This window comes from Grampus griseus (assembly GCF_964374135.1).
Source record: "Grampus griseus genome assembly, chromosome: 14".
Taxonomy (NCBI): Eukaryota; Metazoa; Chordata; class Mammalia; order Artiodactyla; family Delphinidae; genus Grampus; species Grampus griseus.
In genome coordinates, this window is record NC_139008.1 from 1741722 (window position 1) to 1769150 (window position 27429).

General features: G+C 65.9%; 1 protein-coding gene across 2 annotated transcripts; it reads right to left on the bottom strand.

Moving 5' to 3' along the window:
• Nucleotides 1–416: 416 nt before the first annotated feature.
• TTYH3 (tweety family member 3) lies at nucleotides 417–26847 on the bottom strand (the record flags this gene model as incomplete). 2 transcript variants are annotated; one of them, XM_082669808.1, is made up of 15 exons in its annotated part: nucleotides 1024–1117; nucleotides 2739–2839; nucleotides 3488–3563; nucleotides 4147–4320; nucleotides 5960–6096; nucleotides 6823–6915; nucleotides 7579–7671; nucleotides 8416–8471; nucleotides 9565–9640; nucleotides 9913–9985; nucleotides 10150–10245; nucleotides 10542–10762; nucleotides 10905–11016; nucleotides 11207–11376; nucleotides 26725–26847. In XM_082669808.1, the coding sequence occupies 14 exons, from the start codon at nucleotides 26845–26847 to the stop codon at nucleotides 2771–2773; spliced, it is 1569 nt and encodes a 522-aa protein (XP_082525934.1). In that variant the 3' UTR covers nucleotides 1024–1117; nucleotides 2739–2770. The 2 variants fall into 2 exon arrangements, with proteins under 2 accessions (XP_082525933.1, XP_082525934.1); XM_082669807.1 differs by lacking the exon at nucleotides 2739–2839 and having other exon boundaries at nucleotides 417–1117.
• Nucleotides 26848–27429: the final 582 nt, after the last annotated feature.

A 27429-nucleotide genomic window follows, 5' to 3' on the forward strand; every position in this document is an offset into this window, starting at 1 on the left:
CAGTGGTTAGTCCCAAGAGGGGCGGCAGGGGCCAAGGGCACATTCACAGCCAGCTCGGGTCCAGCCCCCCGGCCGGCTCTGGGACACTGTGCCTGTCCTGGATGGAAAGGGAACCGAAAAGGGGGTGCCGCTCGGCCCGCCACCCCGCCTGCCCTAGAGATGACAAATGTGGTTAGTGCAAGGAATGAACCGGATGAAGCTGTCAAGCCTCTGGGGTGGGGGAGGGGTCTTGGCACCAAGAGGGCGGCCAGCACTCGATGAGCAGCCTGGGCTCCGCGTGGCACCCGCTGTCTCCTGCCGCCGGGGAGGGCTGGGTGCCACAGGCGGGGTGGGTGCTGAGGGAGAGAGCGCTGCTGGGAGGGAAGCAGAGAAAGTGGGGACCCGATGCAGAGAGCCTGGGGTGGGGTGGGGTGGGGGGCGAGGGAAGGAAGGAGTTATAGCTGCTGCAGAGGCATGTGAAGGCGCCACAAGAGGGTCTCCACGCGCGGGAGACAAGCAGACGGGTGGGTCCACACGGCCGTCCCTCCAGACGCCCAGCACACAGGGAGCACCGCGCTGCCTACGAACTAAGAGGTGAGGCACAGAAGCATCGAAGGGGCAGAGAGGCATCAGAGCTGTGGGAGGGGTGGGGCGGGGCAGCTGCCAGGCGAGGAGACGGCAGGGGTCCGCAGGGACAGCACCAGCACGACACATCTGGCCCAGCGCAGGGCTCTGCAAATCCCCGAATCCTCGGAGGCAGAGGGGCACGGGGCTGGGGGCCAGGAGGGCCCGGGCGTCGCTGGCAGCACCCCCAGGTGTCCAGGCGTGTGAGCCAAGGAGAGGGTGCGGGCCCAGAGCCCCTGCGTCGCCACCAGCAAGAGCCTGCCGGGCATCTCCACACCCCTGCAGGAAGGGGAGGAGGGGGGCGAGTGGCCACAGCGCGCCAGCAGCAGGCCCGGGGTGGGTGCGGAGGGTGCGGCAGGCAGCCGCGGGTGTAAGCAGCAAGGCCGGCCCGGGGAGGAGTGGGGCGATTGGCACGTGGGGCGGGTGGCTGTCGGGCGGTCTAGTGCCCGCTGCTGCTGGAGTTGGGGCGAGGCTGGCTCGTGGCGAGGTACTTCGCTCTCATGCTGGAAGTGTACTGCAGGGAGACAAGGGGAGGGGGCAGGGGGTCAGCGGGCACTGGGCACAGCAGGGCAGGGCCTCCATGGGGTGTGCCGGAGCACCCCGGGGTGGGATGGGGCAGGACCACGTGGCGGCACAGCTGACAGAGCCCTGGGAGAAGGGGCTCTGGGAGGGGCCAGCTGGTCCAGGGCCTGGACTCCTGAGCCCTGGCCGGGGCTGGGGGCAGTGACAGCCCCGGGGGGCAGAGGTCTGGCCGCCCACTCCCCAGGCTCCGGACGGGGACCAGCATCCTCTCCCAGTGAGATGAGCACAGCAGCCCCTGCTCCCGACTTGGGCGTGTGGCATCAGGCCAGGCAGCACTCTGCCCCGGCAAGAACCAGAGCTTGGAGGCTCCCCACTGCACCCGGCACGGGTCCTCCTCCCCCTGCGGGATCCTGGCTGGGCGGCCAGGAGGAGTGTGTGGGCTCAGGCTGTGCCTAAGGGCCCAGAGTGGCGGACACCACAGGTCACAGGAGGGAGAAGCCTCCACAGCGGCTCTGCCCCGTCACCCCTGGGGAGGACCCCGAAGCCACCAAGGCCCCTCAGGCTGGGGTGATGCTGCCACCCACTCAGATGGGAACCAAACTGGGGGCTCCTTGTGGGTCACGGACGCAGGGACAGAGGCAGCTGGGGACGGGGACAGCCAGCACATCTCGGCCACTCTTGTCCAACCTGAAGCATGGAGGCCTCACTTGATACACATGCATGTGCACGTGTGCTCACAACGAACACACGTGGAAGAGACGTGTGCTAAAACCAAGCAGTGTGCAAGGGGCCACACGCCCATCCGGGGGACAAAAGCCAAGGCACGTGCCAAGGTTGCCAGCAGGAAGGAGCCTGGCAGGCTGACCCCGCAGCCACATGCCCCCAGCAATCCCTGGGGGCTCCGAACCCGAGGCCACACACCGCAGTGTGCAGATCAGGACAGACGATCTCCCTGGGCCCCGAGAGCCCTCCCAGGATTCCTGGAAGGGGGAAGGTTGTGAGCGCCCGTCAGCGGCCACGAAGGCGAGCTGGGAGGAGGATGGGCGGGCACTGGGAGCCATGTCATTCCAGGGACGTGCAGCACGGGCTGGGGGGCGGTGGGCAGCAGCCCAGACCGCTGACGAGCCCGAGCAGGTGCGTGGCGCGGTGTGACGGCCGCAGCGGCTTTGTGCCCCTCTGCACGCGGCTGTGTGCACTTCCAGACACGTGGGGCGGCCCTTCGAGGGCCGGGCCTGCTGGCCGCACCCCAGGGCGCCAGGCACAGGTGTGCATGCGCACACGGGTTTGGGTGGCCGACTCGCTGGGAGGTGACGGATGGGCAGGGGCCAGCGACAGCTGGGCCAGGGGTGAGGAGGGGGCTCTGTGCAGGGGCTCACTGCCCCTGATGCGAGGGTGACAGCCCAGGGCCAGGGTCTCTGTGGCTGGGCTAGGGGCCACAAAGCCCGCCCACCTGCACTGCCGCAAGCTGGCCCCGTGGGCGCTGAGCCAAGACAGCGCTGGGCCCTGTCTGATGAGCCAGCGCTGGCGATGGGCTAGCGGTGAGCAAAGGGTGTGAGGCACGGAGGTGTGGGTGCGCAGGCGGTGCAGGGCAGGGGACCCAGGTGGGTCAGTACCTGTCACTCTGAGGACACAGCCACCACAGCGTTCAGGCACTGTTCATGGGCTTAAACTGCCAACCCGTGTGGCCGCCAGAGTCCAGGGCAGCCAGATAGCGCTAGGAGGGCCCGGGGTGGGAGTGCAGGAAAAAGAGAGAGAGAGGGGGGCCTCAACGCCAGGGTGAGGGCCGGTCCACAGCAGGCCTGGGGTGCAGACCAGAGTGCCGACAGGAGGGTGGCCCGAGCATGACACGGCCTGAGAACCCGCACAGCCTGGGCCAGGGCACCCCAGGCCTGCTCTGTGCTGCAGGGCATGACGGGGCCGCCCCACGCGCAGGCGGGTATTTCTGAAGCAAGGTGGCCCTCAGCCTCTCTAGCCCTGTTCCCTGAGGCCCACCACCTCCAGGAAGCCCTCCAGGGGCCCCGGCCTCTCTACAAGCTCCTTTCCCACCCTGTCCCCTTTCTGTGTCTCATTCCCAAGACCAGAGGGGACACCAGGCACAGATGGAAGAGCCAGGAGACGAGACCTGGCTTGAGTCCAGGAAGTTGAGGAAGGAAAAGAAGAGGAAGCAGGGCTGGGGTGGGAAGAGATGCAAGGGCCCTCGCAGAAGCTTGTGAGCTCACCCAGCCCCGTCTACACAGGCCAGATGCCTGCCTGAGAGCCCTGGCTGGGACCCACACTCAGGGCCTGCACTGCCTGTGAAGACCACAGCAGACACGAGGCGGCGGGGCGGGGCCCCTACCCACCCTCCGGCCCCAAGACTTACTGAAGGCGGCGGGGACTCGCGCCCGATGAGAGGGGTGTTCTCACAGCGGGGATTCTGGAAATTGGCATTCTGACTCCTGAGGTGAGAGGAAGGGGGGCTGTGAGTGCCCACTGGCCATGGCAGTCCCAGCCCTGGGCCAACGGGGCCCGTCCTGGAGCTAGCAGGACTCCACGCATCTTCCCCACCACTCTGCATACTGCCCGCCAGCAAGGGCCTGGGGTCCCGGGAGCCCGGCACACAGTGAAGGGCTCCGAGCAGGCCCATGGTGGCCACCGGCCAGCCTCAGCCCGGCCCCGCCGGCTGCCTGCCCACCACGTGGCCAGGCCCAGGGCCCTTGGCAACGTCATTCCCTGCATGAAACCAGACGCTCCATCTGACAGAGTGGCCTCCCCGTGGCCTCGACCCAGGCATGTGGGAGCAGCAGGCCAAGCCCACCCAGAGCCCGGACGGCCCCCGGGAAGGCCCCTCCGCCATCCGAGGCCCCACCCCTCCCCACTGCATCAGCTCAAGTCCCTGCTCCCTGCGGTGGGGCTGCGTCCCCACTCCAAGCCACGGCAGCCGTGCGTGCCGGCCACAGAGTCCCAGGCAGCCCATCCCAGGGCTCGGGGCTGCCGTCCCAACCTGGGCTGCCCCGCCCGCTCCCAGCACGCCTCACTCACATGTACTCGGTGACCGGGGCGTTGCTGACAGTGTGTGCTGCGGCCGGGATGCTGGTCTCGCTGCCATAGCTGCTGCCGCAGCTGTACAAGCTGGGCATGTGGACGCGGTAGAGGCTGTCGTGTGCCGGCCTCGGCCCTGGGGCGGCCTCCTCCCCCCCATCCTCATCAGGGCCCCTGCAGGGAGGGACCCAGCAGAGCTTCAGGCCCTGGCGTGAGGCAGCCAGCCACAAGACCCACAGGGGCTCAGCTCTTGTGCAGACACAGCTGCTTCCAATCCTGGTTCTGTCACCTACCCACAACGGGACTGTGGGTAAGTCGCCCGGGGACACCAAGGAACCCGCACCTCCGCCTGTGCACACGGACACCAACTGTCTATTAAAAAAAAGGGACAGGGCCCCTCCTGGGGGAGCACAGAGGGCCAGGTGCCTGCCGTCCCAGCCCGCCCCGGGAGGCCTGAGCCCAGTCCTCCAGACTCCGCCGCCCTCTGGCTCCCTGCCCGCCACTCCAGCCAGGCCGCTGCAGGGCGAGCCCAGGGAGCCGTGGGCCAGGCCTCTGGTGCTCCGGTGTGTGGTGCCTCACACGCTGCCTGGTCTGGACGGGACTTGGGACTGGGCTGCCTGGTGGTGAGGGTACAGGCCAGCCAGGCCTGGGCTCACGTCCCACCTCCCCACCACCGGCTGGGTGGCCTTGAGCAGAGGGTCCCTCCGCCGTGCCCCTCGTAGTGAGACAAGTGGGGTCGCAGCAGCAACTGACCAAGTGCCAATTCCCAGCCAAGCCCAGGGCCGAGCGCTTGCGTGCGGTGGTTCATCTAGGGCTCACGTCACGCTAAGAGCTTGTACTCTTCTAACCCCCATCCTACAGGCAGGGAGACTGAGGCCCAGAGTGGTTAAGTGACTTGCCTATGGTCACCCAATGAGCAAGGGTACAGCTAGGACCTGAATCCAGGCCATGAGGTTCCAGGGATGTGCTCTCAGCCACTCCCCTACAGCTGCCATCTTTACGACCGCCCCCATCACCACTCCCATGAGTACCACTGTCATCACCATTCTCCCCATCCTCAGCATCACAATCACCACACCACCTCCAGCACCACCGTGACTAGCACCATCGTCACCATTACTGCCACCGCCAGCAGCAACACCAACCCAACAGAAAATAGTAGAGTAGAAATGCAGACGAAAGGAAGCGATCTGAGCTGGGTTACTTGCCAGACAAGGTGGGCCGCCAAGAAACAGCCACAGCCCAAGTGGGAGACACAGCACAGGGGCTCGAGGATGGCGGGCCTGGCACACCCGTGCACCACTCAATCCAGCACTGACTACGGAGACTGAGGCAGGGGCCACCAGGACCACTACTTCAAAGATAAAGACACAGTGGCCCATGGGAGGTAGCTGCCACCCTGGTCACCCAGCTGAGGGGGCCCCGGAGGCCAGGGCCGTGTGGGGCACTCCCTGCAGAAGCTCTGAGTCCCCCAGTCAGCTGGTGTCCCCCATCAACAGCACTGCACACCTGCACCCAGGGGTGGGGGGATGGATGAGACATCCTGAGCCCAGTCAGTCAGAAGTGGGGAGGGCTGTGGGCACAGAGCCAGCAGCAGCAGGCAGGGCACCCCGGTTCCCCCTGCCTGCTCCGGACTCGAGTGTCGCCTGGACCAGGACCGCCTCTGGGCTGTTGCTACAGAAGCCCCGGGAGTGTCAAGAGGTGAGGAGGCCTTCCTGCCTGTCTCCTAGCTATGACATGGGGTGTCCAGAAGACACGGCCCCAGCTGCTGTGTGGCCTGGGGCAGGTTCCAGGACCTCCCTGAGCCCCTCACCTCTTCTGCTGCCAGGTGTGTGGGACACTGCAGACGATGGAGCTGAACATGAGGGCTGTGACAAAGGAGAAGAGGGCCAGGTAGATGAGGCCCTCGACGCCATCGTAGCAGAAGCCTGTGAGGGCCTGCACGTAGTCCTGAGGGCAGGCGGACGGGGACACAGACAGAGAGAGAGAGAGAGAGAGAGGTGGAGAAAGAGAGACGGGGTGGGGGGGGGAGAGAGAGAGAGAGAGGTGGAGAGAGAGAAAGAGACAGAGAGAGAGAGAGAGACAGAGAGAGAGAGAGACAGAGAGAGAGAGAGAGAGAGGTGGAGAAAGAGAGACAGAGAGAGAGAGAGAGAGAGAGGTGGAGAGAGAGAGAGAGACAGAGAGAGAGAGAGAGAGGTGGAGAGAGAGAGACAGAGAGACAGAGAGAGAGAGAGCGAGAGAGAGACGGGGAAGCACAGGGTGAGATGAACTGTGCACAGGGAGCCCCCAGCAGCCTGCACCGCCCCCACTCGAGGCTGGGCAGAGGCCCTGTGACTGCTCCCCTCCTCCTCCCCCACGCTCCCCCTAGCCGCTCCCCTCCCCTGCCCCCCACCCCTCCTAGCTGCTCCCCTCCCCCACCTAGCTGCTCCCCTCCCCCACCTAGCTGCTCCCCTCCCCCTAGCCGCTCCCCTCCCCTGCCCTTGCCTAGCTGCTCCCCCTCCCTCACCTACCCGCTCCCCTCCCCCACCCCTCCTAGCTGCTCCCCTCCCCCTGCCCTCCCCCACCCCTCCCCTAGCCACTCCCTCTCCCCTTACTCTGCCCCTAGCTGTTCCCCACTGCTCCCTGCCGCTCCCGTGCCTGCCCAGCCATGGGCCGGCCCTAGGAGATGGCTCTCACCAGGTGCAGGCTGCGGCAGTCCACCAAGGCGGTGAGGTGCTGCAGGTTCACCTCCGTGCCGTTCAGCACCTCCTGGACACGGAGCAGGGGGTCCTGGAGGGCGTGGACCACACAAGGTCAGCACAACGTTCCGGAAAGGGTCCTGAGCCTGCCACAGGCCTCCCTCCACCCCACACCCTGCCGTCGAGACCCCCTTGACCCCCACAGTCCTGGCACAGGCCCTGAGGACCCTTGGCTTTGAAAAAGGGGGACCCCCAAGTCTGTGCCCTGGTCTCAGGGGGCTGCTGAAGACGTGAGGGGGACAGCGAGGAGACGGACGCACAGCACCTGCCCACGTGGCCACCAGGGCGGGGCCTTCGTTGTAACGGGAGAAACAGCAAACGCCCGCGTGTCCCCTGACACGGGCCTGGTTCTTTTAAAAACCACGTTTTAAGGAACAGTTTAAGACAATGGAAATTTTCAGAATATCTTAAAGGACAAAACACTGTCCAAGATACTCTGTGCAGAGTGAGACTGGTCCTACAGTGTGTGTGTGTGTGTGAGTGTGTGTGTGTGTGTGTGTGTGTGTGTCTGCATTGTAAAACCTACCAAAAATCCTCGGGGACGTGAGGGGAAGGATGGCAGGTGGCAGAGAAGGCCAGACCCCCCAGCAGGGTCCCGCGGGAGGCAGTCTGAGCAGTGTCTGCACCCCACCTCCCTTTCGTGATGCGAAGAGGGATCCCACTGGCTCCACTGACCACACCCACAACCCCTCACCTTGGCGGCCGGGTGCTCCCGCGGGACGGTCTTCAGGAGCTCAGCCACCACGTCCTGCATCTCCACCAGAGCCTTGTGGCTGCCCGACAGCTTCTGCTCCACAGAGAGGCCGGCTGATTCCAGCGGGGGTGGGGGCAGCTGTCTCTCCCTCCCCGAGGGCCCCACCCACACGCGGCGCAGGCCAGCTCCAGTGCCCTTGGCTTCTGCCGGCCCAAGGGGCGTCCAGCCTGTGAGGCCACGAGCTCATGGGGTGGGATGGCTGTGCCCGGCAGTCTGCTCTGTGGGCCTGTGGGACACCTCTTCTTGGCCCCCCAGATGACCACACACCCCAGAGGCAACACAGTGAAAATACAGCGTCTTTAGAGCAGATAAACAGTGCTGAGGACCCCAGAGGGCCACACAGTTATGTGGAATGACAGGCAGTGGGCTACATGGCTTCCCTTCAAATTCCATCATGACAACATCCATCCAGGTATTCCACAGAGCAGGCACAGGACCCCTGCTTCCATGGGGCTTCCCTGGGCTCCTCCCACACCCGCCAGACAATCGGCTTTGCCCTATAGGGATGGCTGGGGCAGCCTGAGAAATGAAAGGAGTCTCAGGGATGCGAGGGCATTAAGCAGGCCACCCCAAAAGGCTTGCGCTGAGGTTGTCAGGGTGGTAACCCCGGGGGCAGTTAGCAATGTCAGCGTGGCGTTCGCCCAACTGCCCCCCGACAGCTCCTGGGGCCCCAGGGGCCCGACGAGGTGTGAGAGTGGGCCTCGTGGTCTGCGGGCACCTGGGGGCAGGGGCCAGGGGACCAGATGCTCTGCGGGGCCGGAGCAGCCGAGCTCTCACCTGCTGGAAGGGGTTGGCGGCACGGGGTGAGCAGGCCAGGTAGTACTGAAGGATGTCTGTGGAGAGAGGTCAGGGCGGCTGAGCCACTCCAGCCGTCCGCGTGTGCTGTGTGCGTCTGCATGTGATGTATGTCTACACGTGCGTGTTTGTGTATACGTGTATATGGGTGTCTCCACGCCTGCATGTATGCTAGACACACGTGTGCTTGCTTGTATATATTTATGTGTATGCCAGTATCTGCACGTGTGCACGTACACGTGTGCGCGCACCTATCTGCATGTGTGCGGCTGTGTCTGCGTGTCGTGTGTGTAGGTGTATCTGTGGACACGTGTATGTCTGCACACGTGGGTGTCTATGCGCACGTCTGCACATGTGTGCACATTTACACGTGTGCACCTGTCTGTATCTGTGAGCGTGCAGGTGTGAGGGGGCACATGGTCTCCAGGGAGCCTGGGGCCAGGGCCCAGGCCCTTCTCCTCTGAGCCATGTTCCTGAAATGTGCACAGTTCTCTCTTGGGGGGCGGCCTCGTATCTCCCCTCCCTGGGGAGCAGCAGACAGGGCACTGGGGGTGGGCAAGGAGTCAGAGGTCACCTGGGCGGGCATCTGCTCCCAGGCCAGTTGGGCAGAACAGTTCTTAGGCCAGAATGTCACCCCAAAAAGGGGGGGCATGAAGCCGGAGCGTGCAGGTGGCCTGTTCATCCCCATTAAAACAGGTGTTGATTCAGTGTCCAACGTTCAGAGATGAGGATTCACTTATAATTCTGATTTTGAAAACCTAAGATCTTTCAAGCCCAGCCAGAGCTGGGGAAGAAGGCTTGGACCCCAACTGCCTAACACCTGCCCCCCCACCCCCGCCCTGTGCTCTCTGGTCCCTTCTTGGCGGCTCTCTGGGATCCAGTGCACGACGTGGGCCAGGAGTGAGGTCCATCACGGCCCAGGGCAGCCTCTCCGCGCCGCACCCATACTTGGCCGCCAAGATCTGGGTTCCTGCGGAACTTATGTCGGAAACATAAGGAAGCCCCACGCTTGACTTTCGCCACCTGTCAACGGAGCCAGCGCAAGACCTGACCCAGATGGCCTGTGGCCCTGCAGGCAGCAGCTGGCACTCACGTGTGGCTGGGACTGCTGGGACACAACTGCAGACTCACCCCCGCTCAGCACCGAGTGCTCCTCCACCATCCTGGTCACGTAGGTGTCGGGGTCCACGCAGAAGTCGCTGGAGCCCTGGGGTGGGTGCAGGCAAGGAGGATGGGATGACTGAGCTGGGCGTCCCCCCGCCCCAGACCCCTCAGCTCTCAGGGGTGGAGCCTGGTCCCCCAGGGTCTGCATTTGGCTCAGGAAGGTAGTGTGAGTCTGCGGGCGGCGGGGACTGACGGGCCGTGTGCCCGCGACAGGCCCCCAGGGGAAGAGGGGAGGGGTGATGAGTGTGGCATCCCCCACCCCACCCCCCGTGCTTGGCCAGCAGACGGGGACCACCTGTGCTCTCCATCACCTACCACAGACACGGCCAGCTCCAAGCCCAGTGCGCCCCAGCTGATGATTAGGGCCAGGACCCCCAGCAGGCAGACCCTTGGGGCAAAGAGAGTCAGTCAGCACCCTCCAGGCCGGGATGAGGGCTGCACCCCGTGCCAGGCTGGACCCACAGACAGGAGGGTGGGACAGGGCTGACTTGGGGGACATGGCGCTGCAGGTGCCCCACCCCCTCCCCCTGCCCTGAGGGCCCACAGACTCACCCGACCAGGATCCCCTTGGAGCTGCGGATGAGGCCGACCAGTACCAGGAGGCAGATGGCCACGTCGAACAGCAGCAGGCCCAAGTAGCCCAGCCACCTGGGGGCACAGCGCACACATGGGCCGGGCACGGGGGCCCAATCCCAGGGCGGCAGAAAGGGGGTGCTGGGGCGGAGCCAGGCAAACAGCCCAGAGGAGCTTCCACAGGCAGTTCTGGGATGTGGAGGCTGCCCTCACTCTTGCAACGTATGTCCCCATGGGGGACTCCTGCCACAGTGACCACCAGTGGCCCCAGCCCCTTGCCCCAAAAGACCTCAGGCACTGGGAGCTGGGCGCCGACTGGCCCATAGAGACTAGTGGGAACCGAGCGGGGCAGGAAGGAAAGAGGGGCGCACCTGTACCAGTCATAGAGGTCCACCTGCTCGGCCAGCGCCTCCAGAGACACGGCTGGGTTCCTCCAAAATGGGATGGCAGCCGTGTAGCCCAGCAGCGTTTCGAGCAGGCTCTGCAGCCGCTGGACCGCCCGCAGGGGCTCTGGCCGGGCGGCCAGCTGCCGCTCCAGGCTCTGCAGGCTGGGCTCCGCCGAGCGGTTCAGGGCAGCTGCGGTGTCCCACACCTGCGCCAGGTTCGGGGTGGCGTGAGCCGGGGCACGGGCCCGCTCCCACACACGCCCACGCCTCGCTCCCACACACTGGGGCACACGCGCACACACGCAGTTTAGGAGCAGGAAAAGAGGCCCCTCCCATGCGGCCACTCACGCGGTCCTGGACCCCCGCCACCGTGCGGTTGGCGTGGCGGAGCGAGTAGGTGGCCCGATGTATGCCGTCACTGGTCTCCCCATTGCCGTAGAACCCCACGGCGATACCGGCGCTGGGACAGGGCGGGGCCGCATGAGGGCACAGGCCCGGGAGCCCCGGCCCGCTCCGCCCCCAGTTTGCCCCGCCCCCGCCCCGCCCCCGGCCGGTCCACCCGGCCCCTCTCCTCTCGGCCCAGTCACCCCTCCCAGTCTGGCCGCGCCCCTCGCTGGCCACGCCCCCACCGGCCCGCCCCGCGCGCTCACCTGCAGACCAGAGTGGCGATGATGACGCACCACGCGGTGCAGCAGCAGTCGGCGTCCAGGTGCTCCTCGCTCTTGCGCCGCCGGCAGCACAGCCAGAAGGAGTAGACAAGCAGGAAGAGGAGGTCCAGGGCGAGGCAGGCCAGCGCGGCCGCCCCCAGCAGCAGCAGCGCCTGAGGGAGGTTGGGAAGTGGTGCTGGAGGTGTGGACCCCCGCCCTGGCTCTGCACCCAACTGCAGTACCAGCGAATTCCACCTGCGCCTGGGCCACGGGACCGGCACGCTCTCCCACTGAACCCTCCCCCAGCCCTGGGGATAGAGGCTCCCAGCACCTGGGTGATGTGCCTGTGGTCACCCAGACTCAGGACCCCAGACTCGGGACCCCTGACTCATGTCTTCATTCCTAGACACCAAGACTCTAAGCCCCACTGGGAGGGCCCAGGTGGGCAAGACCATGGGATCCCTTCTCCTAACCCTGCCCAGGCCCTGTGTGCTCCCCACGGGAGCCCACCACCTCCTGGGCCCCAGAGCCCAAGGCACATATCTTTGAACAGGGATTCCGGCCCAGGCGCTGTGAGGAGGTGCTGGCGGGGGACCCTGGGCAGGGCCAGCACAGTTGCTGACTGGCCACGTGGCCAGGGAAGGCCCTTACTCTCCCTGAGCCTCAGTTTCTCTTTTGTAAACAGGGGGTGATGCTGCCTCCCCACAAGAGGTAGGCACAGAGTCTCAGGGAAGGCCACCCACACCTGTGGCAGGGCCCTGGGTGTGGGGCCGTCAGCACTGTCACCATCCTCACCCTGAGTGCGGAGACTACTCTGGATCTGACTGCCTCTGTGAGCCCCTGAGCCCCGGGCAGCCTGAAGGGCCAGCACGCTCCGACCACATCCCAGGAGGCACCAGGGGACGAGGAACTGCCCCCCAGCACCCTTCTGTCACTGAGGCCAGCGTCCCCCACGGAAAGCAGCTGACTGGATCCAGCGGTGACACGCGCTGCGGGCTCAGTCCTGGGCTGGGGCCTCAGGTGGACAGGGTAACAGGGACACAGCCCAGAGCCTTCATCTGTCACAACAGGCACCAGCCCGGCCTGGCCTGGGCACCACGCTCTTCAGTTTGCCTGGCCCAGTGCTTCACCACCATTTCACCAGTTAAAAAAACAGCCTCAGGGCTTCCCTGGTGGCGCAGTGGTTGAGAGTCCGCCTGCCGATGCAGGGGACGCAGGTTCGTGCCCCGGTCCGGGAGGATCCCACGTGCTGCGGAGCGGCTGGGCCCGTGAGCCATGGCCGCTGAGCCTGCGCGTCCGGAGCCTGTACTCCGCAACGGGAGAGGCCACAGCAGTGAGAGGCCCGCGGACCGCAAAAAAAAACCCCAAACAAACAAACAAAAAACAGCCTCAGAGGAGGTAAGGAGGAAGAACCCATGCGCCCACATCACAGCCTTTCTGGCCACACGTGCTTTGCTGGGTTGAGTGGCAGCTGACACAGGGCTGCAGGGCAGCAGGCTAGCCCTGACCGTGCACACCTCATGGGGGGTCCAAGTAAGTACCACAGAGAGGTGCCCACCCCACGGTGGTGCGACCATGGACACCCCTTAGCTGCCCCTGCCGGCACTACTACAGAGACAAGCAGACCTCAGGGGGACCTGGAAACACCCTCTTCGCATCCTGACACTCAGCGATGTGGCCGTGAGCCTAGGGAGCCACCGGGGGGTGGAATGCCCCAGGCCGCCTGCCCCCTGCGGGGCCCCCTCAGGACCAGAGGCTCAGCCACAGAGGCACTGGGACCGCTGGATCACAGCGCTGGTGCCCAGCGGCTGTCTCCCAGGAGACAGCTGCCAGGCGGCGGATGCAGGATGGCACCCCCTGCCCTCCCAGCAGCCATCCTGCCCAGCCCTCCATCCCTGATGACCCCCACACCCGAGGCAGGGCTCTCCCACCTTCCCCCTGACCGGGGCCTGCACCTCCAGCCATGATCCAAAGCCACGCGGGTGCCCTGGGGCCGATGTGCTGTTTGGAGGCTGGGCCTCTGCCCTCTCGCGTGAGGTCCAGCACGGGGCACCCTCTTGGGAAAGGCCGGGGCACCGCCACGGGGCTGCAGCACAGGCAGGAGGGTCTGACAGGACCTGGCCACCCTGGCCCACCAGCTGGGTGGGGGAAGGGAGCGGGCCCAGGGTGCTCGCGTCACAGAGGGAACCCCGAGGCCAGTGGCGGGGGGGAGAGAGGTTGTCCAAGGTCACATAGGGACACCAGCCAGGCCACAGCAGGGGGTCTCCGGTGGAAATCAAGGGCTGTCACAGGGACAGGCGCCAGTCATGGGGGAAGGGACTCACCTTAGGGGCCTAGTGTCAGCCACAAACCCCGCCCCAGCCCACAGCACACAGCAGGGTGCGAGAACAGCACCGCCTCGTGGGCTCCGCCTTCACACACACGAGCTGGAGACCAAGCACAGCGGCTGCAGGCCCTGCCGCCCCCGCCTGCGGGCTGCTCCCCTAAATCCTCAGTCAGACCACGCCACACGCCTGCCTAGACGTCTCCACCAGCGACGAGCCCCATTCACCAGCCTGGCCCCCGCCAGCCCCAGCTCGGCCGAGCGCTGGCAGCGACCGCTGCCCCTCCTGCCGCAGCCGGAGCCTGCCTACCACCCCCCACCTCGCGCCACCTCTCCTGCCGGATCCCCTCACCCGCCCCCACGTGCAGAACACAGCGTGCGTGGAGCTGATGCTGAAATCAGTACATCTACACGCACCCCCTCAAGGAAACCCCTCTTGGGGTGAGGAAGCTGGGGAATCGGGCCCAGGGCAGGCGGCACCCCCGCTGGGGCCCTGAGTCCACCCAGCCTGGCAGCGCACGAGGCCAGGGTTCACACGGTCATCGGGGCTTGCCAAAGAGCTCGCGGGCCTAGACCACCGCCTGGGTGGCGCCAGGACCACCACTCCCGTTCGCCAGATGAGAAAACTAAGGTAAGATAAGCGTCACTGGCCAAGCAGGATCCTAGCGCCTGGGGCAAGGCCGGGGTGGGGCACAGCTGGACTCACCGCTTGTCTGGGAAACGTGTCAGGTGCCAGGGCCTGGCAGGCGCCCGACAGGCAGACCCCCCGTCCTCGGGGCTGCCCGGCTGCTGCAGGAGGCCGGGGCTGGGGCCTGCTGGATGCGAGCCGCGCCATGAAGAACAGAACAAGCAGAACAGGCAGGAGTAGCAGGGCGAGTCTGCAAGGGCGCATCGTCATCCAGCAGGTCGGGGGAGAGCCCTCTGGGCAGAGGCCACCACAGCTGACACTGCCCAGAAGGCGCCGTGCCAGGCCTGGGCACCCGGGAGGCGCACTTGGATCTCCTACAGCTTTGATTTCGTTTGTTTTTTGTTGTTGGGTTCTTTTTTTTCTTTTTTCCTTTTTTGGTTATCTTTTTTTTTTTTTCCCTAAACCACGAACCATACTACCTTTATAATTAAAACACGAACCCAGAAACCTGTCAGTAGCTCTTTTCAGCCAGCCGTGGGAGGCCCCTGGCCTGCTCCCAGCTCTGCCACGTGAGAGCCAGTGCGGCTCCCGCAGGCCCGGCTTCCTCTTCTGGGAATGTGACATTTCCCAGTCCCTCCCAGCTGTCACGTGGGAGAAGGGCCGGCTTATGGCGATGCTGCAGTCCCTGCTGGTGCCCAGTCCCCCAGGAGCAGAGGTCGAGGGGAGGGACACCCCGGGTGTCCCCACCAGGAGGCAGAACCGCCTGCTGCTGGACAGAGGTGTGAGGGAGTGGCTCCTGCCCAGCCCAGAGGGGCGGCTAGTCTTGAGGGGAACCAGAGGGCTGGGGTTCGAACGCTGCTTTGCCTGGTTCTAGAATGTGACCGTGGGTCAGTGTCCCTGTGCCTCAGTTTCCCCGCGTATGGAACAGGGACAGTGGCATCACTCCCTTACCTAGCAGGGCTGCTGTGAGATGAAATGAGCTAACACCCATAAAGACTTAGAACAGTGCCTCCGTGGGGAGCCCTCGGGGTACTGCTCCCAGGCCAGCTCTACCCACGCAGCCAGGTGGGCTGGGGAAAGGGAGCCGCTGTCCCAGCTGCTGGGGGGGAGTCCAGGCCGCTCACGGACAAAGTGGGCGTGTGCACGTTCACGCCCACCCCCGCGTATTCATGCCCACACGTGTTCACATGCTCACTCACACCCACACACGTACACTCACACACACATCCTGACACTCACACACACGCACGTGAAGCTGCCGCCCCTGAGCTCCCAGCAGCAGTGCCAACAGCAGCCTGTGGCTGGAAGCTCTGTGGTCTTGGGGGGGCAGGCGGGGAGGGGTTCCCAAGCACCTGGGCATCGGACCCCTGCCAGCGACGGTGAGCGGAGAGAGGCATCAGCCAGCCGAGGGCAGCCTCACGCACAGGCACAGCCACAGCCACCTGCCTGGGGGCCCTAAGAGTCACAGCCCTGGGGGAGGAGCCTCCTGTCCCACCCCTGCCTCACGGGCTGAACAAGTGACAGGCAGGGGCAAGGCAGGCCCAGCGCCGGGGAGCCCCGGGTCCAGGGCCTTGAGGGTGAGAGTGTGTCCCGGGGCTCCGGGAGGGGTACCTGAGGGCAGGAGAGTGACTTCCAGAGGCTTCCCTGAAGGCAAGGACAGGCAGAGACCCAGGTGCTATATGTCACCCCTTTAGCCCAACACACAGGAAGCCAGGCATCCGGGCAGCTGGGGTTCTGCCCCCTCCCCTCCTGTGCTGTCTGCCCAGCTCCAGAAAGCCCTTCCTGACCGTGATGACAGGGCCCTGTTTCCATCCTTTAAGCGCCAGGTCTGTCTGCCCACACCTCCCCTAGGGGGCTCTGGAAAGGCCTCGCTCAGCTCATCAATTTAGCTGGGGTGGTGCCCCCTCTGGCCCTGAGGCCTGGCCCACAGTGGACACTCGGAAACACGGGGCCCCTGCCCCCCACCCCAAGCTCTGACAGCCTGGGCCAGCTCCCTCTCTGGCAGGACGGCTTCCTCCTGGACGAGGCCAGCCTTAAACCTGGACCCCACTGGGCTGCTAGTGGGCCCCTGGCACAGCCCCGGGAGGCAGGCTGCGGGGCCTCCACCAGGACAGCCTCACTCAGCCCTGTGGAGAGGTGTCAGCACCCTCTTCCTGGATGACACAGGGTCCCAGCCCACTGCTGCAGACCAGCAGAGCCCACGTGGGTGCCGGGGCCAGGCCTGGGGCACCCGGCAGCGGGCGGCTGCTTCCTCCTGCCCAGGGGCCAGCGGGCCTGGCCTGACCTCTGCCCTCGTCCAGAGAACAGCCTTCCCCTGGCGTTCCCGTGGCGGCCCCGCCTTCCCTTTCAACAGCCTGGCGTCCCCTCTGAATGGGAAATGTTTGATCAGCATCTGGGCTCTGACCAAATGGAATTTTCCGTCTGTGATGGAAGTGATGTCAGCACTCAGTCAGGCGAGACAAGGCGCTGGGGCCCGTATCCTGACCGCGCGCCACAGCGCTGGCCGTCCGCCACCTGAGCGCGCCTCAAGCACTGTGCTGTGAGGACTTGGCGTGGGCACACGTGCACGGGGCTGGGGGGGCCCTGTCCACCCACCCCTCCCAGCCCTACAGCTGCTGTTTCTCAGCCCTAGCCCACCCCACCGGCCCCAAGGCCCTGCAGCCCCGGCCGTGGAATGTATCCACCAAGGAGGCCCCTGCCCGGCCCTGTGCCCAGGCGCTCCCCCCAGGCCCTAAGGCCCCCAAAGTCCCCACCGGCTCTGGAAACACCTGATGAGCCAGAGCTCAGGGTCTGAAGCCTCACTCCGTCCCATTTCAGGCCCAGGCCCACATCTGAGGCCTATCAGGGGACCCGACAAGTCCCTGGCCTCCAGCGGGTCCTCCCAGCCCCGGCGAGGGGACAAGGGACAGGGGCCCGAGGGCAGAGGTGGCCTCTGTGTGAGCCTCAGCGGGCTCCCTGTGCAGGTGGGTGGTCCCAACAGGGGGGGCGGATCCCCAGCTCAGTCCGGCTACAAGGGGGCTATCCAGCCGGCCCTGCAAGGGGAGGGCCATGGTGTGTCACCAGATCTTACTAATAAAAGCCAGTGCAGCAGAGGCTGAGCCCCATCGCAGCCGGAAGGCCACAGCGTGAGAGCGCACAAGGCTGGAGGCCTGTCCCCGCCACGACCTGCTGCGCCCCCCCCCCCCGCCCGCTCTGCTCCTTCGGCACAGCCCAGATGTGGGCTGTCAGCGCACGGGTATGCGCACCACACAGCGCCAGCTCGGGCTGCACCAGGAGGCCCCAGGCCACCAGGCCGGCAGGGCCACGCGTGACCCTGCGGCAGCACCTCCACGTGTCACCTGCACAGGCAGCTCAGCTAGGCGTCCTGGCAGCACGTGGCACGGAAGCCTGCGAGGGAGCACGCCACACGCGGGGAGCACATCAGAAGCACGGACACACTGCCTGCTGAACACGCACCCCTGCCGGCAGAGCCGCTGCCGTGCCACCAGCAACTGACCCCGAGAGCTGGCCTGTCCCGCGGCCAGGCTGGGGAGACACCGCCCCACTGGGAGACCCCCACGGAGGTTCTGATGGGAAGTGTGGGCCCATGGCTGCCCCAAGCACAACGCCAGAGGCCGCTTCCCCACCACCCTGCCGTCCCAGTGGCGGGGCCTCCTTGTGGGAAATCACGTGCACCCAGGCGCCGGCGCTGGCAGGGAGACTTGGGACCAGCAGTCCAGGGGTGACTTGGGTAGGCTCCGGGAGATCGGGCTCTTCCTTCAGGTCATGTGCTAGTGGGGTGGGGCCGGGATCCCAGCCCGGGGGCGTGACCGCAGCCTGAGGTCCCACCGCTAGGAGGGCTGTGTGCCTGCCAGAGCGGGAGCCCCCGGAGAAGGGCTGCCCCCCTCCCCCTGTACCAACTCTCCGGGGAGGTGGCCTGGCCAGCTGGTAAACAGCGAGCTCCAAAGAGGAGGCAAGTCCAAATTCCACCCGGGACCCGGGAGCTCACCGGCCCGCACTGCCGTGTCCTCACGTCGGCCACACCGGCCTCACCACGCACAGGGCCTCCGGAGCTGGCCCGACTGAGGACCACTACACACAGGGTGTCCATACTCAGCGCCAGGCTTGGCCCTGGGGACGGGGGCATGGGACCCGCAGACACAGCTCCTGGTGGGCTGGCATCTCCCAAGACCCCAGCAGTGCAGGCCTGGAAGCACAGACTGTGGGAACCAGGAAGATCGGGGGAGGGGTGCAGGAGCTTCCGGGGGTGCCCTAAACTGCCATTACAGGGTCAGCGGGTGCCCGCAGGGCACGGTGAGGTGTGGGGTGAGCACTCCCAGAGAGGGACAGTGCGAGTGAGGGCCCAGCACCAGGTCCAGGCTGCAGACCTGCGTCCTGGGAGGCCCTGGCAGCTGTGACCAAGGCAGCGGGGCGGCGGCTCCAGTAGATAGGGATGGAGTGGGAAGGGGGAGCCATGGACCCCTCCAGTGCCTCTGGGGCTTGTCCACCTCAGCCCTGGGGCTGCCAAAGGCCCTTCTCCAGAGGAAGAGGCCAGGTCAGGGCGTCCAGGAGGCTGGCAGCGTCCCACACCCCAAGGCACCCTCTAGGAACCCAGAGATGTCCTGGCTGGAGCCCTGGGCCTGGGAGAGGAAAGGGGAGGGGCACCAGGCTGAGCTGCTGCCACAGCTCCTACGTCTGCGGTCTCCCACTGGGAAGGACGCACCCCACATGGCACTGCCTCCGCCCCTAGTGCTGGCCCTCTGCCTCGGCACCCACTGTAGCCAAGCTACACACACGGCCTTGTTGGTGCCCAGACCACCCAGGGCAGGGGTGACACCCATCCCCCAGGGCAGGGGTGACACCCAGGGCAGGGGTGACACCCATCCCCCAGGCCAGGGGTGACACCCATCCCCCAGGCCAGGGGTGACACCCAGCCTCCAGGGCAGGGGTGACACCCATTCCCCAGGCCAGGGGTGACACCCATCCCCCAGGCCAGGGGTGACACCCACCCCCAGGGCAGGGGTGACACCCATTCCCCCAGGCCAGGGGTGACACCCATCCCCCAGGCCAGGGGTGAACCCATCCCCCAGGGCAGGGGTGACACCCATCCCCCAGGGCAGGGGTGACACGCATCCCCCAGGCCAGGGGTGGCACCGTCCTCCAGGCCAGGGGCCTGGGGCCAGCAGGGACACCCAGGGCCCCCACACTTGAGTAATTGAGACAGGGTGTGGGCCAGCACAGGCCTCCTGAGGAAAGTTCCAGAAGAGACCCCCTCACCCCCCGGGCCAGGCTGGCTGGGTGCTGAGGGCCGTGGAGCCGAGCTGGGTGTGCAGCCGCTGCTCCCCAGCCCGAACACACTTGGCTGGGGCTCCCAGATGCCGGCCAGAAATTAAAAACAGATTTTCCACCGAGCCAGGCTTGGGTTTCACAAATTCCATGATGGTGAGCTCGTGGCCATGCCTGGAGAAAGCACAGCCAGTGGCCAGCATGCAGCAGCCCGGGAGGGGTCCAGCTCTCTGGCCAAGTCCCCTCACCCTGAGGTCCTAGGTCCAGGCCACCAGGCTGCACAGACACACTCCAGCTGCACCTCCATCCTCACGGGCACACACCGCCCTGCCCCGCCAGGAATCACCGGGACACAGGCCCAGCGAGGCGGGACTTGGGTGAAGCCCCAGAGAGAAGCTCTGGTCGGTCATCCCCCAGGCTCGGCACTCTCTGCTGCCCTCCAGGCCTGTGGGCCACGTGGAAGGACACCGAGGCCCCGCTCTCCCACTGCCCACGCCCCGCCTGCTGGCGGAGGGAACAGACACCAGAGAACACGGCGCCGGCGCGGCCCTCGAAGCCGCGAGCGTGTCTATTTCGGTCCAGTGCCCTAACACGTCTCCCAGCATGACACCCAGAAAACTCCTCTGCTCTTCACCAGCCTGTCTGCAAGCGCCTCTCCACCCGCCACCCCTGGGGGCGCACGCAACAGGCCTCAGATGTAGCCAGGAGCTACCAGACGGGCGGTCACATCATCATCCAGACCAGAGCCCAGCCCAGGGCTCGTCTCCACCCCGGGGCACAGCCCAACCCGACTCGGGGGTCAGCTGTCTGGAGGGCCCCTCACAACGGTCAGGAACCCAGCCCAGGGGAGCGGGGGAGCCGGGCAGAGTGGCACCGTGCCTGGCGCTCTTCTCAGAGGCAGAAGCAAGGGGCCACTCAGGCTTTGGGCAGCCCGGCCTCACCCCATGCCCTCGGCCAGCACAGGACACGCCTGGCCCTAGAGGGTGCTGCGGACAAAACCAAGCACCCTTGGCACACCTACCGTTCAGAGCCCACCTGCCGCTCTGAGGGGACCCAGCCTCAGCTGGCCACCTCCCAGGAGGGGGAGGGGCGCACCAAGCGGGCGCTGCAGCCTGCGTGTGTGCACGAGCCCAGCGGCACATGAAGAGCCCAGGCCCCGAGTGGGGGGCAGTGTGAAGGGAGGCAGCGCCCCCCTGGCAGCCTGCCCAGCCCACGTGCAGACCCTGGCACCCCTCAAATCCGCCCGGCCCAGCCCAGGAGGTCACTCAACCCTCCCCTGGCCCTGCTCCCTGAGGGCACACCGGGCGCCTGCCCCGACTTTGGACAAGAACCCGAGCAGCCTCAGGGCCAGCTGGCACCAGGCGCAGGCCCTGTCCTGCCCCTGCCACTGGACTGGAGGCCTGGAGGCCCACTGCAGCCTCCAACAGCCCCGTCCGTGGCACGAAGGGCACCCACTGCCTCAGATGTCAGCGGTGCGTGGGCCCCTCGGGAGTCCAGCAGGGCAGGCGCAGACCCAATTCTGGGGCATGAGGGGACTCTGCAGCGGGGACGCCTGGGCAGGCCTGGGACCTCAGCCACGGGTGTCCTCTGCAAAGCACCTCCCACCTCTGGCAGCGTGTGGCTCCCTGCTCTGGGCGACAGTGCCTGGTGTGTGCCACGAGAGCCTCGCCACGCTGAGCTGCAGCAACCCGACCGTGGGTCTGGGTCCTCACCCTCCCCAAGATCCTGGGAAGCCCCTGAGAGCCGCCTGGGGGCCGTGTGTGTGTCCCGGCCCAGCACAGGGCTTAGGGTGGGCTCCCTGCAGATCCGAGGAGGCAGCAATGGGCACAGCCAGGCGCTCCTGGGTCCTGCCGCACCCGCCCTCTGTCACGCGCCCCAGTTCCTCGGGGGCCACGTGGGGCACTTTCTCTCTCTGTGATCCAGTCCCTGGGCTGCAGATTCGGCTCTTCCTCTCCAGCCAAGGACTCAGCAGAGCTGCCTTGGCCAGTGGGGGTCTGGTCCTAACACCCTCTGAGCCTTCGTGGACTAGCTCCTGCTGGGGGGACCAGACTCGGAAAGCGCAACAGGGGCTGTGGCCGCAGGCAGGGCAGCGCTGGGCTGGAGCTGGGGCCTGTCCGTGTCTCCCAGCCCACTGATGCCGGCTGGCCAGGGGCCTCAGTTTCACTTCTGTAGTGTTACTGTTTGGCTTCCCGGAAACAAACAGCTTACTAGACAAATGTCACCAGCCTCTCGGTAGAGCAGCTGTAGCTTGGGGGTCAGAGACACAGAGCACCCAGCCCAGAGCCTGACCAAGAGCCCCTGGTCAGAGCCGAAACAGGCGCCCTCCCAGCTGTTCTGTCCCCCAGGCAGGGCAGTACAGTGCTGGGGACAGAGCTGGTCACCGCATCTTCAGACCCGAGAAAACCAGGAGCCCCAGAAAGGCCCAAAGATGGGGCCTGGGGCGCAGAGCCTGGTGGCCCCAACACCTACCCCTCAGCGGGTGTAGACCTGGTGGCAGAGGCAGCCAGCAGCCTCACCTCCCAGCCAGAGGGCCACGTGACAGCCGGTTCTCCCCAGCGCCGGGGCACTGGCTAAGAGCGAAACAGACAAAGTTGATTTCGCCTAGCTTCCCTGCCCCCCCAACAATGCATAGGCCCTGCACCCTCGCAGCTGCTGTCCATGCAGGGCGTGCTCTAGAAGCTTCCACGCAGCCCCTCGGTGTGCTCTGTTACGTGTGGCACGTTTCTGTCACTCGCAGCCTCAGAATCCTGGTGTCGTGGGACGCTGGGCAAGCGCCAAGAACCATGGACCAAGGACATGGTCCAAGAGACATGATGCTTCAACGCCGGTGACGAATTCTAGCCTTAGGCGGCACCCCTCCCCAGGTATAAGCGCGTGGACAGACTCCAGCTAGAGGGACGTTTTTTCCTGTCTCCACACTCTTTCCTATTTTCCAAGTGTTCCATGAATGTGTCTTACTTTCATAAACAAGAAGAGAGGCGATAAATGCTGTTTTTAACCAGAGTGAATTTCCTCCTGATCGTGGAGATGGTGCCAACGGAGCCAGTCTCATTCACAGGCACACGCTGACCCTGCTTGAGTCACAGCATTGAACCAGGGTGCTGTGGTCTCTGCTAGGAGACTACTGGCTCCTGTGGGTCCTGCCTAAGTGGCCTTCCAGGCTGGCCTCACACAGCCCCGGGCACAGAGCACTCACCAGCTCTGAGGCAGCACAGATCAGAGGGACTCCCTTATCTTGGGCTGAGGCCCAGGCTTCTCTCTGCCTCAGGGCCTTTGCACGGGCAGTTCCCAACGCCTAGAACTCTCTTCCCCAAGGTCTCTGCACAGCCACCTCGGTCTTATCTTTAGGGTCTCGATGGGAACATCCAAAGCACTCAGGGCCCCACACACTGGGCCGACGTGGAAGGTGAGCTGCTATGCCCACTGCACGCCAAGCTCCAGGCAGGTCCTCGCCTTCTGGTCGTTCAGAGCCTGGCTCACCGCCTCCACGGCAGGCAAGGTAGCGCCTCCGACAGGAAGCCTCCCCTGACTGTTGGACTTCTGCAGGCCTAGTCCTGACCTGATCGCAGCACCACCACACCAGCCTGTACTGTCCTCCAGCTCACAGCTTCCAGTCTCCCCTTAACTGGGGGAGACAGTGAGTGACAACGAGAGGGACTGAGGGCAGAGAGTGAGTGTGACCTCGGCCTCAGGACACCAGGGGTGTGGGAGGCTTGGGAGTGGGGAGTCGGGAAGGGCTGGTAGGAGTTAAGGGGGCAGATCCCAAGGTGAAGCCCAGAGAGGTGGATGGACCCACCCAAGGTCACACAGGTGGGAAGCTACAGAACTCGAGCCCAGGCTGGGCACCCCGCAGCCAGGCACCCGCACGCCAGTCTGCAGAGAGGGCTCTGAGACTCTCCCCCCACCCCCCGCCTGCAGCCATGACAGCCCTGACCTTCACCACGGAGGACAGACTGGCCTCAAGCCAGATCAGGTCACAGGCTACGCAAGCACCAGGGAGTCTCCTCCTCTTCTGGGCCTGCGACCCCTCCCCTGTAAAACGAGCATCCCGCCCATCAGCTGCCCCAGGTTCGGGGAGCCCCTGGCATGCTGGGAAGAGCCCAGTCCCAGGGGAGCCAGACAGGCAGCAAGCAGGCAGGTGCGGGGGTGGGGCGGCACACAGCAGACCCCAGAAGCCTTCTGCCCCTTCCAGCACCTGCCAGCCCGCACAACCCCTCAGGCCCCACAGAACGCGCAGCAGCACCGTCCTGCAGTCCGTCCATTCAGCAACAGCATGAGCCCCCAAGAGACAGGAGTCGCGGCCAGGGAGCCCCTCCTCTCCAGGGTGGAGGCCCCAGGAATACGGGGCCAAGAGAAATCACAAGCCTTTAGGATGCAAAACCCGACCCCTGGTCTTGCAGAGGCGCCAAGCCCCTAGCACAGGGCCAGCCAGGGCTCTGAGAGCCCGCAGAACAGCCTCCCTCAGCACCTAATCCCTCAGTCACATCCCCTGCAGGGGGCCAGCCGTCGGGGACTCAGGAAGCCCCTGGCCCCCAAGGCTGACTCTGGCTCCTAGGGGGGCAGGGGCAAGGGGCCTGAAGCAGGATTCCGGCCCTACCACCCACTCGCTATGTGATTCTCAGCCAATCTCCTCTTTAAGCCTCAGTTTGCTAATCTGTACAATGGAGACGACTGTCCTCATCTTCCAGATTTGTGTGAGAAAAGGCTAGCGGTAGCCCCAAACAGCACCCCCAAACAGGGTCTGGCCCGTGGGGTTTCCAGTGGGTTTCACCGGGCTCCCAGCAGTGGATGGTGTGGGCAGGAAAGAGCGAAGGTTAACAGCTGGTCTCCCCAGGCCATACCACCCCTCTACTCCTGCATCAGGGCCCCCGCTTCCTCTGGGAGGCCTGGGAAGCAGAAGCCCCTCCCCGGCTGGGCCCAGCCCACATGTGGGGAGAAGACTGCCAGGCCCCTGCAGCCCAGGTGCGTGCCAGACACAGACAGGCTCCCAGGCCAAGAGGGGTGCCCCAAGTCAGGAGGATACGGGGTCCACCACCCAGCAGCGGGATGAGGGTGATGCCCCCACAGCTAGGAATGCTCCCCCAGGGGAGGCAGGAAGAGGCCCCAGGCCAGGGCCCACGCCAAACCATCGCCCACCCACCCAGAGAGGGAGCTCTTTGGGCTGCACACCCAACACAGAGCAGGAGCACGGGGCCCTCACTCCCTACCCGCCCTGCACAGACGGCGCACCGGCCCAGTTTCAGGAACGAGGCAGTGAAGGCTCAGAGGTCAAGTGCTTGCCCGAAAGCACCAGCACAGGAGGGTAGGGGCAGGACGACTCCCAGGTCCTCCCAGGTCCAGCTAGCTCCACAGCCCCGAGCCAGCAGCGAGGTGGCGGGGGACGGAGCCAGGCTGCTTTCCACACCGTGAATTATTCAGCAGCTAATTCTGCTCCGCGGGGAGAGGAGGAGAGAGTGAGTCAGAGCCTCCCCCGCGGCAGAAACCAGGGCCCGCTCAGGAGCAAAGGGCCCTGCGGGAGGCTGGGCTGAGCGCAGAGGGGCCTGGCCACCACTCCCGACGCCTCCACGGGCTGCAGGCGTCGGCCCCTCGCTCACTTCCCACCACATGTCCGGGCGCCTCGGAGGGCAGGAGGCATGGCAGCCAGTTCAACCGTGGTGGGCAGCATGGGCAGGTGGCAGCCCACGGGCCAGCAGGAAAGCCCCACGTGGGTCACAGACACCCCGGGTACCCCTGGAGCTTCAGAACTGAAGTGGCAGAGACCTTGCTAAAGTAAGGTACATTGTCCTGTTCTGTGGAAGCAGAGCCCCGGGGACAGGTGTGGCAGAGCCACCCCAGGTGAAGTTCGTGGAGTGCACGGAGGAGTGCTGTTGCCCTCACACTGGTCAGCCCCCCAGGGCTGGGCTTCTAGAACACGGGTGTCCGGTTTTATAAGAATCCTGCTGTCCCTGGGTGTGCATGGGCCAATCCCTAGCCCCCTTTCTAGTCTGCTTAGACAAAGATCAGCAGGGCTGGGGGACCGGGCACCACGTGAGCACTGAGGCTGGGGCGGCAGGCTCCCCTGCAGAGCTGGGGTGCTTCTGGTTCTCCACCTCTGGACAAGGGAGACCAAAGAGGAAAGAGCTCTGAACTGGAGAGGGGTGACACGGTCCACGGATATCGGACTCCCAGGCCATCTTATGAGCAAAGTCGTTCCCACCCCACCCTGGGGCTCTGCATTCATCACCAAAGAGGAACTCAGAGGCGTTCTGGGTGACCAGGCACCCCAGTCACTGGGTGTGTGGAATCCGGATCCCCAGGCAGGAAGGAAATGTCCACAGCCAGGTCCCCTGCCCGGCACTCAAACAGCAGTGGCTCAGTGGCAGGGGTGGTGCTGGGCTTGGCATGACCCCAGACCTGGGGCTCCACTGGTACAGCCTGGTTACTCGGGGAGAGGGCTGCGAAGGGTCCGTGCCACTCCCCAGCTCTGCCCAGGCGCAGCCCCTTTTCCAGCCTTCCAGACTGAGGCCAATCTGGCATCCCTGTGGCCAGGCCTCCCTCCCTCAGGGCTACAGGCAGCCAGGTCTCTGGGCAGGCACTGTGTGTACATCCCACAGCTTGGCCGCCCAGCACGGGGTCATTACCAGCCAGGGAGGGCTGGCATCTACCCAGACCACTCACCCACCAACAGCCTGCCAGTGAGTGGGATTCCCCAGCTGGGGGTGAGGGGTGAGGAATCCCCACCTGGCTTCACCCAGTGTTCTCGGGCATCGGCCGTGGTCTCAGGGCCCTGGGTCCTCTGGGTAGGGAGTTCTGCCTGGCAACACCCCCAGGCCGCCCCTGGGCAGGAGCCTTAGCAGGCCCTGACAGCTGGCAGAGGGGTCTCCGTGGAGGGCAAGGAGGCAGCTCCTCCCAACCCCAGAAAGGAGGCTCTCAGTGGCTCGAGAAGACAAGGCTAGAATCTGCAGGGCTGTGGACCCTCCGTGGGGAATTGGGGGGGGTCCTTAGACTCTCAAGCAGGGGAGACCTGTGACCCAGGAGGAGGCTCTCCAGAAGAACCGGTGCTATGACCCACGAGAAGGAGTGGGCCATAATCCTCCACGGAGGGTGGGGAGCCTTTAGACCCTCCAGGAGGAGGGGACCATGACCCTCGGGGAGTGGGGCTCAGGACCCACGGAGGAGGAGGAGGCCGTGACCGTCGGTGGGGGATAGGGAGTCTTCAGACCTTGCAGAAAGAGGGGGCCGTGACCCTGGGAAGGGGGATCGTGACCCGCAGGGAGGGGGGCCGTGACCCGAGATCTGATCCCCGACCCAGGGGGCCCGCGTCACCTGCTGGTAGTCGGTGTCCTCGGGCCGGAACTGGCTGCTGGTGGTCTCCCAGCGCAGGTTGAAGTGGGGCAGCCGGTGCAGGAGGCTCACCCACCAGGGTGCCGCGTAGCTGACCCCGGCCATGGCGGGCCGGCGGCTAGAGCGCGCGGCCGCCGCGGGGCTCCCTGGCTGGCCTGGGGCGCAGGGATCAGGGGCCCGCCGACCCCGGCCTGGCCTCCCGCATCGCCCGCGCGCTCCTGGGTCCGGCCCGGCCCGGCCCGGCTCGGCCCGGCTCGGCCTGGCTCGGCCCGGCTCGGCTGCGCTCGGCTCCGGTCGGCCGCCCGCGCCCGCCGCCTCTTTGTTCGCCGCCGCTGCCGCCGCCGCCGCCGCCGCCTCCGCGCGCCCCCGCCCACCGCCCGCCGCCCGGCCCCCGCGCCGCCATTGGCCGGTCGCCCGCCGGCCCCGCCTCCCGCACCCCCCCGCCCGGGCGCCCCGCCCCTCCCTGCTCCCGCCCTGCCATTGGCACCCTGGACGAGGCTCCGCCCACTAGGGCCCCTTCCCCAGGCAGAGGGGCGCCTGGCGGGGAAGTCGCCGAGGACCCGCAATCCCGGCAGCGGGCTCTTCGTCCGCTGCATGTGGAGCTGCGCTTCACCCGGGCGCTCGCTCGTTGGTTGGACCATTGCACGTTCACTGAGCTTCTGCAGGGACTGCCTGGAGGGGCTGGGC